This window comes from Pan troglodytes, chromosome 11, assembly GCF_028858775.2.
Source record: "Pan troglodytes isolate AG18354 chromosome 11, NHGRI_mPanTro3-v2.0_pri, whole genome shotgun sequence".
NCBI lineage: Eukaryota > Metazoa > Chordata > Mammalia > Primates > Hominidae > Pan > Pan troglodytes.
The window spans coordinates 79,785,585-79,799,063 of record NC_072409.2 but is presented as its reverse complement, the minus strand read 5'-3'; the positions used below and the strand labels follow the sequence as shown (position 1 = coordinate 79,799,063).

At 44.8% G+C, this 13,479-nt stretch overlaps 1 protein-coding gene across 9 annotated transcripts in view; it reads left to right on the top strand.

The window, feature by feature from the left end:
* Positions 1 to 3,280: 3,280 nt before the first annotated feature.
* Positions 3,281 to 13,479, top strand: part of CLTA (clathrin light chain A) — a 113,616-nt gene continuing 103,417 nt past the window's right edge. For 7 of the 9 annotated variants that reach the window (XR_010148937.1, XR_008537027.2, XR_010148938.1 and 4 more), the window contains exons 1-3: positions 3,318 to 3,698; positions 9,981 to 10,018; positions 11,409 to 11,526. Coding sequence is in view for 6 of the 9 variants with exons in the window: in XM_063788601.1 (XP_063644671.1) it covers positions 3,482 to 3,698; positions 9,981 to 10,018; positions 11,409 to 11,526 (373 nt within the window). In the remaining 3 variants the exon portion in view is untranslated. Of the gene's footprint in view, positions 3,699 to 9,980; positions 10,019 to 11,408; positions 11,527 to 13,479 lie in introns of all 9 variants that reach the window. The other 2 variants (XM_003312077.7, XM_054658036.1) reach the window with 2 other exon arrangements.

The following is a 13,479-nucleotide window of genomic DNA, read 5'->3' as shown; positions in this document are numbered from 1 at the left end:
CACTTTGCCTGCTTGTCAGCTCCAGCAGAAAGAGTTAGCTCTTTCCCTAAGATTCTAGTAACAGTCCTGGAATTGAGCCTCATGAGCCTGGTTTGACTCACTTGTCCATTCCCAATCATTTGGGCAGGGAATGGGATGTTCTAATTGGCCAGGCCTGGGTCACATGGGGGTGGTCCACTCAATCCAAACCACAAAACTGAAAATGAGGAAGAATGGTTCCCCAAAGGAATATTGGAGTGCTGGTATCAGAACAAAGGGAATTAGATGTAGGCAGGCAGAACCAACAGATGTCCACTATGCTTCCATCCCTCAACCTAGTGCAAACTGATTTCCACTCCTGGCATTCACTGACATCTCTCTCACCAAGGTGACCAGGGAACTTGATGGCCAAGAGATCTGCTCAGCTCTCATTCTTCACCTTTCTGCTAGTCACTCCTTCCTTCTGCAAACTCTCCTTGACTTCCATCACCCAGCTCTAACTGAACCCTCTCCAATCTCTCTGACCCACCCCTCTACCTCCTTCACATATAGCCATCCTCCAAGATTTAGGCCACAGTCCTTCCCTCTCTAGTCTCCATCTGTGGTCCCACTCTCTCCTATACACACTTCCGTTGGGAGCCGAAAAGGCCAAAGGGATCGTGACCAACTCAGCATTCCACTGGAGGCTATATGATCAAACAGCAAACTGTTTATCATGAATGTAGGATGTGAGCAAACACACTGCACCTGCCACCAAAAGGTTTGCTGATGGACATCACTCCTTGGTGCAGGGCTCCTTGAAGTTATCTAAGAAATCTAGCGCCTATTGTTCAAAAGATGCAGTCTCGCAAGCCTGCTGTGAACCAAACCTCTAACTGACAATTACCGACAATCACCCCCCCTTTCTCGCTCTCTTTTGCCTAAGAAATACGGAGGGATGTGTAAAACTCAGGGCCCTTATCCACTAGAGGCAAAGTGCCCCCTGACCCCTTCTTCCAAATATACTCTTTTGTCTCGTCTTTTATTCCCATTGCCCACCCACCTTTGTTCAGTCCACCAGGGATCATGGCAGGCTACACACTTCTAGTTCCTGGACATCTTCTAAATCTTCTGTCTCCCAGCAATCACCTGAGCTCCTCCAAAGCCCTCAAACTAATGGTTCTGGCAATTTCACAGATTCATGATTTATGACCCCATCCTTTCCCCTTGCCTTTTTCCCAGCCCGTACCTCTGGTCGGTCACCAAGTTAGTCACTTCCCTACTGGGACCCGCTTTTCCATCAACGCTCCCCACTCAGCTCCATACCTCTGCCCTGCCCAGACCTTCATCATGTCACTCCTGACATCTCTGCCCACAGCCTCTGCCCCATCCATCCTGCACCCAGGGACCCGATTAACCTCCTAAGCAGCAGTTGATCAAAACATTCCTTTATCTGAAACCTTCTATGGTTCCTTATTGCCATTAAGATTCCTTAACATGGACTGCTTTCAGGGCTCCGGAATCTGTCCCCAGATTTTCCTTCAATTATTCATCTTGCTGAGCTCTTCAGACTCCAACTAATTTACTCACTGTCCCCAAAACATGCTAAACATTTTCCCACCTCTGAACTTTTACATGACACTAACATTAGACCCTCATTATTGACTCTTCTAAATGTTCCCCATATTTCAAAACTGAGCTCCAAGCCACCTCTGTGAAATCATCCGTAAACACATCAGCTATTCCTCCAATTTTGAGTGTATACTTGTTTGTTGCTTTTGCATAATATGTAATGCCTCCTCTAGCAAGGGAATCACAGGAGAGTTTCTCCCAAAGTCATGCATTTCCCCAGAAAGAATGCTGTCTGTTCCGGAGCTACTACTGTTGTGAGCAACTAAAAGTTGTCTTCCTTGGGCTCTCTCATAGTAGTCCCTGCCCCTCTTTTCCTCATGAGACTATGTCAAGGCTAATGTGAAAATACTTCATGCACTGTTGCCAATGTATGTTAGGGATGAGCATAAAACAACAGACAAGGGGAAACAGAATCAATTGCAGACCCTAACATTTTAACTTTCTTAAATGTTTTTCTTCAACACTTTCCTAAGATTCATACTTTAAATGACTTTAAAATTATGCTTTAAGTAAATATATGCTTTAAATAATTTTTATTTGCTTCATTTTTCCTTCATAGCTATCCCTTTTTTTTTTGTCATCAAAGATATGTGCGTTTTTTATAAAAACACTTTCTTGTCCCCTGCTGACTACCTCTGGAAGCTTCTTGTTGACCTCTGGTTTTTTGGTTTCTTTTTTTGGCTCTTCATTTCTTAGGGTGGTGGTGGTGGTAGTGAAGGAGAGGGGTCTTCTGGTGGCCCCTGCATAAGCACTCCCCCTCAACATGAGCATGATTAACTGGAACCACTGTTATTTCTGTGGTGTAGACAAAATGAGCCATGTAGCTATTAACATCTCCCTGATTTAAAAAGAAACACGGAACTTTCTTTTTCCTGCTGTCCTTAGGGAGGAAAGGTGTAAATATAAGAGACTGTAGCTAGTATCTTGGAAGTCCCCAGGAGACAGGCGTTTCCTCTTGGTCACTGACTCTCTGGGTCACTGACGCCCCTTGAACAGCAGGGCCACCGTGTCTCCCTTTGAAGCAAGTGATCCTTAAGGAATTTTCCAGGTTTAGTAACTTCTGTCTAGCTCCGAAAAGACGTAATGGCTGCAAAAGTGCTTCGTTGAAGAAGATAAGATATATTCATTTTTAAATAAAAATACTTATGGGCGAGAAAAATCGGAGTGGACTGAATCAATTACAGTAAATCTATGGGCTCTAAGGGAGCAAATAATCCAGGCTGGCTGAAAGAATTAAATATTTTAAATTTATAAAGCCAGGGACCCTCAAATCCATAAAAGGATTCAATCTTCTTCTTCTTCTTCTTCTTCTTTTTTAGGATTCAATCTTCTAATAATCCCGGGAGGGGGCGCAAGAGCAGGATTCTTGTTTCTATTTTACGAATGAGGAAACTGAGGTTCAGAAAGCCTAAGTGGCATGCCTCTTCAGTAATCGGCCAATCGTCGCCGCCCTAACTTCACCTCACCTCCCAGTGCAGCACTAGAGTCCCCTCAGGGGTGGCCGTCCCTGGTCAGTCCAGCTCCAGCAGACGGGGTGGGTAGGACGCTCCCTGTCAGGCAGCACTTCCGCCTCCCGGGGCCCGCGCAGCTCACCTCCCTCACCTCCCGCCCTACCCCAGTCACGAGTTGTTTTAGGGGGCCCGCCCCTCCACTTGCTGATTGGGTAGCTCCTGAACCATTGTTGTCCTCTGATTGGTTGTTCCCTTTTCGGCTCTGCAACACCGCCTAGACCGACCGGATACACGGGTAGGGCTTCCGCTTTACCCGTCTCCCTCCTGGCGCTTGTCCTCCTCTCCCAGTCGGCACCACAGCGGTGGCTGCCGGGCGTGGTGTCGGTGGGTCGGTTGTTTTTTCTCTCACCGTTGGTGTCCGTGCCGTTCAGTTGCCCGCCATGGCTGAGCTGGATCCGTTCGGCGCCCCTGCCGGCGCCCCTGGCGGTCCCGCGCTGGGGAACGGATTGGCCGGCGCCGGCGAAGAAGACCCTGCCGCGGCCTTCTTGGCGCAGCAAGAGAGCGAGATTGCGGGCATCGAGAACGACGAGGCCTTCGCCATCCTGGACGGCGGCACCCCCGGGCCCCAGCCGCACGGCGAGCCGCCGGGGGGTCCGGGTGAGAGTGCGGGCGCGTTTGGGGCGAGAGGACGTGTCTGGAAACTCGGTCCACAGTGGGTCCGAGAGCTTCTGTGTGACTCGTGCTCCTTGCTGAATTAGGAGGTTAGGGAGCAGTGCAAACAGGAAACGAGACCCTGGCCCAGACATTCAGAAACCTAGGCTCGAGAAGCCTGTTCGGTTCTCAGCATGTTTGAGTGCTTCTGGGCGCGGGCGGAGCGAGAAAGCAAGTGTAGGGTGGCAGGCTCCGGAGCCGGAAGAAGCCCGTTCAATTCAGCAACTTTTCATTAAGCATTTGCTGTGCCTTTAGTCCGGTCTCTGAAGCAACCGCATTGGCGCAGTTTTTCCAGACTTATAAGCAAGTCTGAGCCGAGCACAGAACTCCAGTTATTAGAAAAGGAGGGCAGAAAAAAATAAGAATGGAAATATCGTTTTTGAGAGATACAAACAAAAGTAGCAATGCAGTTCAGCATTTAAGCACTTAAGGTGTACAGAGTGTTGGATTACGAGGAGGAAGGAGGGAGTAGGGAACTCGAAAGATGATCTAGGTCTGGAGAAAGAACTGCCAAGCGCGGTAGGAGTTTGCTGTCGTTGAGCGACTGATTTACAGCTAGGACTTCTGGAGCTCTTCCTCTGGGAACAGCTTTGGTAGGCAATATTGCCTAAGCAGAACCCAAGATTAGCCTAAACCAATCAGGGAGGGATGAAGAGGTGAATAGAGAATGTTCTCAGCCAAACTCAAGTAAAAATGGGGCAGGTAGGATGGCAGTTTGACCTTTGGATGCCTTAACCTGTGTGTGATGCTTAGGATCATGAGTGGAAAAGACCTATTTAATAATACAAAGAAGTAGGAAATTTAGCTAGAAGAAATGAAATACGGCTTTTCATTCACTTAAAAAATTCCAACTAAGGGAGAATAGGGCACTACTGGGGCATATAGGAGTAGTGTCTACCCTAAATTCAAACCTTAAGGAGCCAGGTAGGTAACATATACGAGAGAAGCTGGCTTGACATGAGACAGTAGAAGTGTTGGAGACTGAGGCTTTGCTGCACTATAGTAGTGCTCTGTGTAAAGGCATTCAGATCCAGCAGTCTCAAGTTACTGTGCCAGCCAGGCGGAACCTTTTGATGGATGGGTTGGTGGGTGTGCTGCTAGTTTGCAGCCTCTTGAGTTTTTGACTGCACCATGTTGCTTCCTTAAGCAAATCAGTCCCCCAGTAAGAACTTAGTGGGAACATGTAATATGCCCGAATATACAACTTTATAGCGGGTAGGTTGGACTAAACTAGGCTGTGATTGCGAGATGAAGTTGGCCTTAAGTGATTAGGAGATATTTTCATTGGGTGGTCTCTAACATTTGTCTGAGAATTTTAAAATTGACTTCTTAGACCCTTAGTTTACCTTCCTCATTTAATAGAAGAGAAGCAATCCTAGAGAGAAATGACTTGCTTAAAAAAGCACGAGTTAATAGCTGAGCCCCAAGTCTACCCACTCTTAGAATATACCACATTCTGTTGCAGTGTTTAGTTGTTTTAGCAGGGGTGTGGTGCGATAAGAGACAGGCAGCTGTGGCTGTCCCAGGTGGAACAGATTTGGGAGAAGCAGAACCCAAGATCTGTAGTTGGAAGATTGTCCTGATTCAAGGACAGTGTTACCCTTACTGTTTTATCTCCACTGCCTAGCAGTGTGTCTGACATGTAGTAGATGCTCACGTTTGACAAAGAAATGGGCAAAAATGTCAGATCCAAGGGTCCTATGTAGAACTGACAGATCTTGGTGACGGGCAGTTAGGGAAGGTAAAAGGGAGAGAATAGAGTTGGATACTCGGTCCTTTGTGCATCAAGCCTTCAGCAAAGGGAAGGAAAGAAATGGTTGCTGACTTAGTTCCTATGAGGGACTTTCTTAGTGAACTAAGCATTTGGTGACTTAAAGCCAGATTCCTGACAGTGTAATTGAAGTTGGTAATATGCAGTGGTCAGCATTTCCTTTGGAGTTTAGAGAACTGATTGGACACTTTTTCTCTCTTAGTTTTCTTTTTCCTTCTTTTTTTTTTTTTTAAAGATATGCTCTAGTGGTTAAGATTCTATGCTTTCCTAAACTGCTTGAGTGTGAGTTTAGCTTTGTGATCTCAGACAATGTATATAACTACCACCACTGCCCGGCCTCAGTTTTCTCCTTTGTAAAAGTTGCATAATATAATTTATAATGCTATGTGGCGTCTTTAGGATTACATTAAAGAGTGTCTATAAAGTGCTTACAGTTATATATATAAGTATCTAGTGAATTCCAGCTACTATTAGTGGGAGAAAGGAGTTACAAGGCCTTTAGGCTTTGAAGTGTACTGAGTAAATTGAGAGGTTTTAGGCGGGAGCTCTCTTTCTGATGTATTATACAGAGATATATAGGCAGTCAGCTATGACAGATTGATGAGAGGAAAATAAACTGGCCCCAGCCTTGCGGAAAGCGTCTATGGAGGATGGGCACAGGCAAAAACCAGAGGGGTTAGGGCTAAGCCTTGGATGACTCCTTTGGTTGTTAAGAGATCCAGAAAAGAGACGTAGGTTTAGAGGCAGGAAGAAACCAGCTGGGTGAAGTGATATTGAGGTAACCAGCTGTGGGGGATATTGAGGAAGAACAGGTGGTCATGAAGGAGGCAGCACAAGTGGAGCTGTTGAAAAGCTCTCAATCATGAGGGCTGAGTCGGGGAAGAGAACAGGAGAGACAAGCCACAGAGAGTACAGCAGTAAGGCACTATTATGGTGTTTTGTTGTTTTTGAGGCAGTCGCTCTGTCACCCAGGCTGGAGTGCAGTGGTGCGATCTCGGTTCACTGCAACCTCCGCCTCCTGGGTTCAAGCAGTTATCCTGCCTCAGCCTCCCGAGTAGCTGGGATTACAGGCGCCCACCACCATGCACAGCTAACTTTTTGTATTTTTAGTAGAGACGGGGTTTCACCATGTTGGCCAGACTGGTCTGAAACTCCTGACCTCAGGTGAGCCACCCGCCTTGGCCTCCCAAAGTGCTGGAATTACAGGCGTGAACCACTGCACCCGGTGACAAGTGATTTCTTGTAGGAGAAGAAAGAGACATGGATGAATTAAAGGGAAGCTTTCTGGAGAAGTAATTTTATTGGTAGCAGTGGTGGAGGGAAGTTTAGGGAAATCTCATGCATGATAGTTAATTGTACTGCACATTTGCTGTATACCAGGTACACTTTCAGATCCCAGCAGTAGCTCCACAGGTTAAGTGGTAGTGTCATATTTCAGATGAGAATGGATCAGTGTGGAAGTTGAGCAGTGTCCCTAAGGTAGCAAGGTAATAAATGGCTCAAGTGCAGCTTCAAACGTAGGTCTGCTTGACTTCAAATGTTTCTGGAATGTGGAAAGTTGAAAGTGGGTTTGGGACAGTCTTTCACTTTTGAAAACTGGCCCTTTTTCTGTCTGGAGTTCCTGAAAGGCCCTAGAAAGTTTCCTTCTGAAGCATCGTGTTGCTTAGTTTAGTTGTTGTAGTAAGTCAAGGCCCTACATGTCCTTTCTGCATGTTTCCACAGCAACAGACGATCCCTTGGCTTGAGCCAGTTGATTCTTGTAAGAATGTTAGTGCAGTAATACAGTAACTAATAAAGAGGAAAGCAGATGCCAGTGGGTCTGGAGGAGCCTTCAGACAGCATGTGATTTTTAAGGAGATGTGGGATGAGGATTGCTTCTTGTTTTGTATATGGAGTAGTGATCAAAGTCTCTCATATTCCAGCCCAGGGCTGGACTATATTAGTGGATAGTTGTTACGTCAATTGTACTATATTAACCATAATGTAGGCCTGGCCAGACTAGCCATTGTAGGATCTAGGATTTAAAACTATCTCACTCTTCTGTCTTACACAAAAATAAATTCCAGGTGGATTAAAGAGAGACATTTAAAAAGTAAAAGAAGAAAAGTGAGTATTTGTCTATCTCATAATAGGAAAGGCCTTCAGCATAAAAGCAGATACAGAAATCATAAAGAAAAAGTCGATCATGTCTACATACACAAATTAAGTTGTTCCAAGTGTTAAATACCATAAACCAAATCAAAAGAGAAACTAGGGAAAATATTTGACTATTAGAGAGCAAATACTTAGAGATCAAAAAATAGCAGGAAAATAGGCAAACTCAGAAAATTCAGTAAAGAAGAAAATCAGGTGTCGGGTATGTGATTACCTCACTGGAAATAAGATTGGCACAACAAAGCCACCATGAATTTTTTTTTTTTCCATTATCAAATTAGCAAAAGTTTTAAAACATGATCAAGCACAGTCCCTAGTATCAGGGAAGGTCTAAGAAATGGGGCACTTGTGCTGCTAGTAGTAATATAAACTGGTAGACTAATAGGAACAAGTGGGTAGAGTTTTAGAAGTCTTTAAAATACATATCCTGGGCCAGGTGCGGTGGCTCACGCCTGAAATCCCAGCACTTTCGGAGGCTGAAGTGGGCGGATCACCTGAGGTCAGGAGTTTGAGACCAGCCTGACCAACATAGTGAAACCTCGTCTCTACTAAAAAATACAAAAATTAGCCGGGCATGGTGGCATGTGCCTGTAATCCCAGCTATTCGGGAGGCTGAGGCAGGAGAATCACTTGAACCTGGGAGGCGGAGGTTGCAGCGAGCCGAGATCGCGCCAGTGTACTCTAGCCTGGGCAACAGCGTGAGACTCCGTCTCAAAAAAAATAAAAAAATACATATCCTGGCTGGGCGCAGTGGCTTATGCCTGTAATCCCAGCACTTTGGGAGGCTGAGGTGGGTGGATCGTCTGAGGTCAGGAGTTCAAGACCATCCTGGCCAACGTGGTGAAACCCCCGTCTCTACTAAAACTACAAAAAAAATTAGGTGGGCATGATAGCTCACGCCTGTAGTCCCAGCTACTCAGGAGGCTGAGGCAAGAGAATCACTTGAACAACCCAGGAGGTAGAGGTTGCAGTGAGCCAAGATTGCACCACTGTACTCTAGCCTGGGCAACAGAGCAAGACTCTCTCTCAAAAAAAAAATAAAATAAAATACATATCCTGTGATCCAGCAATTCCTTTTTTTTCTTTGTTTTTTATTTTTTTATTTTTTTTATTTTTTGAGATGGAGTCTCGCTCTGTCACCCAGGATGGAGTGCAGTGGCGCGATCTTGGCTCACTGCAACCTCTACCTCCCGAGTTCAAGCAATTCTCCTCTTTCAGCCTCCTGAGTAGCTGGGATTACAGGCTCGTGCCACCACCCTGGCTAATTTTTGTATTTTTAGTATATGGAGGTGGGTTTCACCATGTTGGCCAGGCAGGTCTCGAACTCCTGGCCTCGAGTGATCCTCCCACCTTGGCCTCTCAAAGTGCTGGGATTATAGGTGTGAGCCACCGCGCCCAGCTGTAACCCAGCAATTCTACACCAAGGAATTTATTACAGAGGTGAAATTGAATATGCTTCCCCCATGCTTTCACTAGTTTGATAAACTTCATATTTCCAAAACTTTATAAAGTGCTTAAAAAACTACATAGGTAGGTGGCACATGGCTTAAAGTGGTAAAAGGCCACTGACAAACTATAAGAAACTCATTTTTGTACTGACATATAGGAGTAAAAGTCAACTAGGAAAATTAAGAAAAATATGAGAGGCCAGGCATGGTGGCTCATGCCTGTAATCCAGTACTTTGGGAGACCGAGGCGGGTGGATCGCTTGAGTCCAGGAAATCGATAGCAGCCTGGGCAGCATGGCGAAACCCCCTTCCTACAAAAAAATAGAAAAATTATCCAGGCGTGGTGGCGCATGCCTGCAATCCCAGCTCCTGTGGGGACTGAGGTGGGAGGATTGCTTGAGCCCAAAAGGTCGAGGCTACAGTAAGCCATGATTGGGCCACTTTGCTCCAGCCTGGGCGACAGAGCAAGACTGTCTCAAAGATGAAGCTGCAGGTCTCTGCTCATTATGGGTGATTCCAGGCCATACTTTTTTTTTTCCCTCCTGCAGAACTTTCATAGAGAAACACTGTTCTCTTTCTGCTAGTCTTCCATTTGTTACCACTGTAAAATAGAAAACAGAAAATAAAATCAAAAGCTTTTGGACTTGGGAGCTTAAGGACAGATGTGTACACATTTTGGTGAAATTTGTATATAAGCACATCTTGGTTTTATTTGTTGTATATAGCACCTACCACAGGGATAGCATTTAGTAGCTCAAGGTTCATACAGCATATGATGCTGTATTCTACTGTACAACCCTTTGGCCCAGTGTTTGACCAGTCTTTATTGATAGACCAAAATCTTATGTCTTGCAGATGCTGTTGATGGAGTAATGAATGGTGAATACTACCAGGTACAGAGTACTCTGATTCTGTTCATTGATAGTGATTGGGAATCTTCCTTTCCTGTGATTTTAATTGACTGACCTAGAAAGAAACCCCAGTCCTTTGACTTTCCTGAATGTATTACTGGCTGGTGTGTTATCTACCAAAGTGGAAAGATTTAAAGAGAGGTAGCATTGATAAAAAGAGAACTGTTTAAAAATGTTATTTACCTGCCCCTAGTGTTATCACCTTTATTCTAAAGAAATCACCATTCAAATGATACTGTGTTAAGTGCAGTAAGTTAATACTAATACTTTAAATAATTCTCCTTCCATCTTTGTTTATAGTCTGATTAGGTTAACCTGGTAATATTAATATTCCTTAGTTCAGTGAGTGGCATATGGAATAATTTTGTAAAGATTAACATTTATTTGAGTCTTTTTTTTTTTTTTTTTTTTTGAGACAGTCTCACTGTCGCCCAGGCTAGAGTGCAGTGGCACGATCTTGTCTCATTGCAACCTCCACCTTCTGGGTTCAAGCGATTCATCCACTTCAGCCTCCTGAGTAGCTGGAATTACAGGCGCATGCCACCACGCCCGGCTAATTTTTTGTATTTTTAGTAGAGATGGGGTTTCGCCATGTTGGCCAGGCAGGTCTTGAACTCCTGGGCTCAAGTGACCATCCCGCCTTGGCCTCCCAAAGTGCTGGGATTACAGGCGTGAGCCACTGCACCCCGCCAGAGCCACCGCAACCTCGGCTCACTGCAGAACCGGTTTCTAACAACAATGGCGGCTTTTGTAAAATGTTAAAGGATTACCTTAAAAGCAACAACACAGGCCGGCACGGTGGCTCACGCCTGTAATTCCAGCACTTTGGGAGGCTGGGGTGGGTGGATCATTTGAGGTCAAGAGTTCGAGACCAGCCTGGCCAACACAGTGAAACCCGTCTCTGCTAAAAATACAAAAATTAACCAGGCGGTAGTGGCATGTGCCTGTAATCCCAGCTACTGGGGAGGCTGAGGCAGGAGGAGAATTTGCTTGAACCCGGGGAGTAGAGGTTGCAGTTGGCCAAGATTGCGCCACTGCACTCCAGTCTGGGTGACAGAGTAAGACCCTGTCCCGTCCCCCCTTCCCCCACCCCAGAAAAAAAAAAAAAAAGCAACCACATAGGCCAGGCACAGGCACCTGTAATCTCAGCTACTCGGGAGGCTGAGGCAGGAGAATTGCTTGAACCCGGGAGGTGGAGGTTGCAGTGAGCCGAGATCGTGCCACTGCACTCCAGCCTCGGCGACAAGAGTGAAAACTCTGTCTCAAAAAAAAAAAAAAAAAAAAAACAGAACCAGGGGTTCTAACTCAGGTGAAGTGCATTTTAGGAAGGAATTTTTGGTATTAATATAGCACAATTGTGTTTTGTGTTAAGGAAAGTAATGGTCCAACAGACAGTTATGCAGCAATTTCACAAGTGGATCGATTGCAGTCAGAGCCTGAAAGTATCCGTAAATGGAGAGAAGAACAAATGGAACGCTTGGAAGCCCTTGGTAAGGAATCCCTGCTGTGTTTTGGTGTCTGTTTTCAGTGGAGTAGTTGAGCTGGACTCTACTTTTATTCCTTTTTAGCTCACATTAACCAGTGTCATTGTCTGGTCTTTGGGAAGATATCTTCTCAGCCTGAAGGTTACAAGGCTACCTGCACAGAGATGCCTAATCACAGGCCATTGTGTGAGGAGTAGGGTAGCCGGAGATCCCCAAGATCCTCTCACAGGAAGAGCATAGTGATGCTGCTCCTGACCTCAAGAGTAGCCTCAGGTGGTGTTTATAGAGTGCTTTATAAACTTGAAGGATTCAAGTTTCCTATGTCCGTGGACTTTAACAGTCCATTTTTCTTTTTTCTTTTTTCTTTTTTTTTTTTGAGATGGAGTCTCACTCTGTTACCCAGGGTGGAGTGCAGTGGCGTGATCTCGGCTCATTGCAAGCTCTGCCTCCCGGGTTCACACCATTCTCCTGCCCTCAGCCTCCTGAGTAGCTGGGTCTACAGGCGCCCGCCACTACGCCCCGCTAATTTTTTTTTTTGTATTTTTAGTAGAGACAGGGTTTCACCGTGTTAGCCAGGTTGGTCTCGATCTCCTGACCTTGTGATCCACACACCTTGGCCTCCTAAAATGCTGGGATTACAGGCGTGAGCCACCGCGCCCGGCCTCCATTTTTCATTTGAAGGCTGAATGAATTTAAAGTAACACGAGGAAAATGAGGTATGTTAGGAAAAAATGTACAATTTGTTTTTCCTACCTTAATATCTCTGTAAGGTAAGTTTTACAATTTTACAGGTAAGAAAAGTGGAGGAGAGGTAGAATAAGTATTTGGAATATTCAGCTAAGGAATGGTAAGAGTCACAATTTCAGCTGAAGTCTGCCTTGCTTCAAAGTCACTACCCATCCCCATCAGCCACATTGCTTTCTAAACATTTAATGTGCGTGGCCATCTAGCCACACAGCCTGGCCTTTGATAAAGAGATGTGTACAAGGAGTGTCACCTGTTGGTTCATGATCAGGGGAGACTTGTGTCTGTACATGGTGGATTGGAGAAGTATGCAGAGTGTGAGGATATAATCCACATTGTGGCCTTTTCTTTGTTTTTTCTTTTTCTTTTTTTAATCAGCTGACTTTAAGATTCATCTTTTCTCAACTTTACAGAACAATTGAAAGGAGGAAAATAAACGTGTGCACCCCCAGATTCAGTAATTAATGGATTATCTTTATATAAATGATATGTTTTAGACATACACACAAATTGTTTTGGCTGACCTACTTTAAGATAAAGACATCATATACTTCGTGTCTAAATATTTCAATGTACACCTCCTAGAAATAATGACATTCTCCTATGTAACCACAACGTCAGCAGTATTATTCCCTCTTGGGAACTGTTGAACTAGTGAAAACATGAGTCCTTATTTTTCAGATGGGATAACTGACACCCAGAAATAGGAAGGGACATGACCCAGATGACACAGCCAATTAGTGCCAACTCATTTATCTCTCTAGTCCTTTTATCTCTCTAGTCCAATTTAGGTGGCTTTCAGAACAAAGAACACACTTAGTATTTGAACCTTTATAGCACCATTCATTAGTGATTTCTTTGGTGGAAATATTCTGTATCTGTGCTGTCTCGTATGGTAGCCACTAACCACATGTAACTGTTAAGTACTTGAAGTGTGGCTTCACAGTTCAAGTGTGACTGAGAAACTGAATTTTAAATTTTCTTTAATTTTAATAAATTTACATTGAAGTAGCCACATGTAGCTAGTAGCTACCATATTGGACAGTGGAGCTGTAGGAAGATGAAAATAGGTCCTAACAGCTTTGGTCCTTGCTTGTTCTTTGTGTCTCTTGAGTATGCTTAGAGGCAAGATTTAGCTGGTCTTAGTACTGCTGTAGTATTTTTCATGTTACAGAACCCAAATTTATCTTTTCTGTTTTACCAAGCTCTAGCAGT